Below are 1,682 nucleotides of genomic sequence, written 5' to 3' on the forward strand. Positions count from 1 at the left end.
GTGGGAAGCAGAGACGGGACACCTCTTTGCAAAGCTTGGGACAAGGCAAACCACCTGACTGCCTGGCCTCCAGTCTTGTCCCTGAAGGCAATCACCCACCCTTCTGTGTCCCTTTTGTCTTGGTGCTCGAGTTTGTGCGTTGAGTTGAGCTGGGCATCAGAGGACCAGGGAGCTCACTGGGGCAGTGCAGGAGGGGATGCCCATGGGTGCAGCCATCCCTTGCCAGCTGTAGGCACCGGACAGCGCCTGGCCCTTGCTGGGGGATGGGCTGCCTGAATCTGGGGCAGATGAAAGCCTCAGGCTGCCAGCACTGCTTGTTGGTATGCAGGGAGTGCAGCAGAAGACCTGTGCTGGGGTCCCTTATTGCCCTGAGCAGCATCTCTGCCTGCAGGATCTCCTACTGCACGACGGATAAGCTGCAGAACAAAGTCTTCGCTTATGTTGCGCAGAGCCAGGAGAGCGGGGCGCTGGAGTGCCATGCCTTCCTCTCGCCCAAGAAGAAGATTGTAAGCACTTCTCTTCTGCTTTTGGCTCTGTGGGGTAAGGGTGGGAGCAAGGGTCTTCCTTCTCCTCTGAGAGAACAGAAAGCCCTTACCTCTCTGCACCTCAGCTGGAAATGGAGCCAGGGAGCATGCCTACTCACACTGCAGAGGCAGGTGGTGAGTAAACGAAGGTGCTCCTGTCCCAGCTCCTCCAAGATCTCCTCTCGGGGATGGCTGGCCCACACGGGTAGGCACAGCGTTGAGCATTGGCCTTCTGTGTGTGTGCTCCGCAGAGAAAGGGAGTGAAGGGAGTCCTGGGTCCCTGCAGATTTTGTGGCAGCGGGGTTGTTTGGCTTGAGATCCCAGATGGAAGCAGAGACCCTCTCTCTTTCTTGTACACAGGCCCAGGCTGTGACTCTGACCGTGGCCCAGGCCTTCCAGATGGCACTGGATCTCTGGGAAGCAGCACATGCAGGTAGGAGGAATTTCTCAACCATGTCCCTCAGCCTGACCCTGGCGTCGGGGTCTCCAGCGCAGGATTCTGTCTCGGGCTCTGCGGAGGAGCTGGCTCGCTGCCAGGCTGGGGACACACACCGAGCCCAGAGAGCGTTGTCTCCACTGTTGTGTTCTCTGCCACTGCTCCCCCAGGGGAGCCTGCCTGACCTCTGGCTGGGGCAGGGTGGGGGATGTTTCTGCTGTCCCTACTGACTCTTCTGCACTGCTGAGCTGTAGCACAGCTCGGGGCCTTCTGGTACCTGCCCCGAGCAGTGATCCCACCCCTTGTTTGCACCCTCCCCTGAGCACAGCATGGGTGTCTGTCCCTTGCCCACAGCCCTGCCTGTACCTCCCTTGCTGGGCTTTCTCCTGGTTGCAGGCACTAACTCTGCTGCTTTTGCCCTGTCCCAGGCTCTAGGCAGGAACAGCCCCTTCACCTTTCATGTGTCTTGGAGAGCATTGAGCCCGGCAGACCAAGTGAGCCAGCCCCCCCTGGGAGCCCTCCCTTCAGACACCAGTTTGGGGTACAGTATGTGCAAGTCTGGCCCATGCCTGGGGCTGTCTCAAATCAGGGCAGAGAAAGTGTAACCCTGACGCAGCTCCCTCCTCCCAGCCTTCCAGGACCCCGTGATACCCACACAGCCTGACCTGGAGGGGGGCACAGCGCTCTGCCGGGCTCACGCGCAGGTGTGGTTCCTCGGGTGG

The 1,682-nt window shown here is 60.0% G+C and overlaps 1 protein-coding gene across 1 annotated transcript in view; it reads left to right on the forward strand.

The window, feature by feature from the left end:
* LOC104272973 (low density lipoprotein receptor adapter protein 1-like) overlaps positions 1–1,682 on the forward strand; it is a gene marked incomplete at its 5' end in the record, with an annotated part of 4,637 nt that overhangs the window by 1,251 nt on the left and 1,704 nt on the right. Inside the window, 3 exons of the mRNA XM_009868108.1 lie at positions 392–506; positions 885–957; positions 1,389–1,454. Of these exons, the coding sequence (XP_009866410.1) occupies positions 392–506; positions 885–957; positions 1,389–1,454 (254 nt within the window). The remainder of the gene's footprint in view (positions 1–391; positions 507–884; positions 958–1,388; positions 1,455–1,682) is intronic.

Source organism: Apaloderma vittatum, unplaced genomic scaffold, assembly GCF_000703405.1.
Source record: "Apaloderma vittatum isolate BGI_N311 unplaced genomic scaffold, ASM70340v1 scaffold37914, whole genome shotgun sequence".
NCBI lineage: Eukaryota > Metazoa > Chordata > Aves > Trogoniformes > Trogonidae > Apaloderma > Apaloderma vittatum.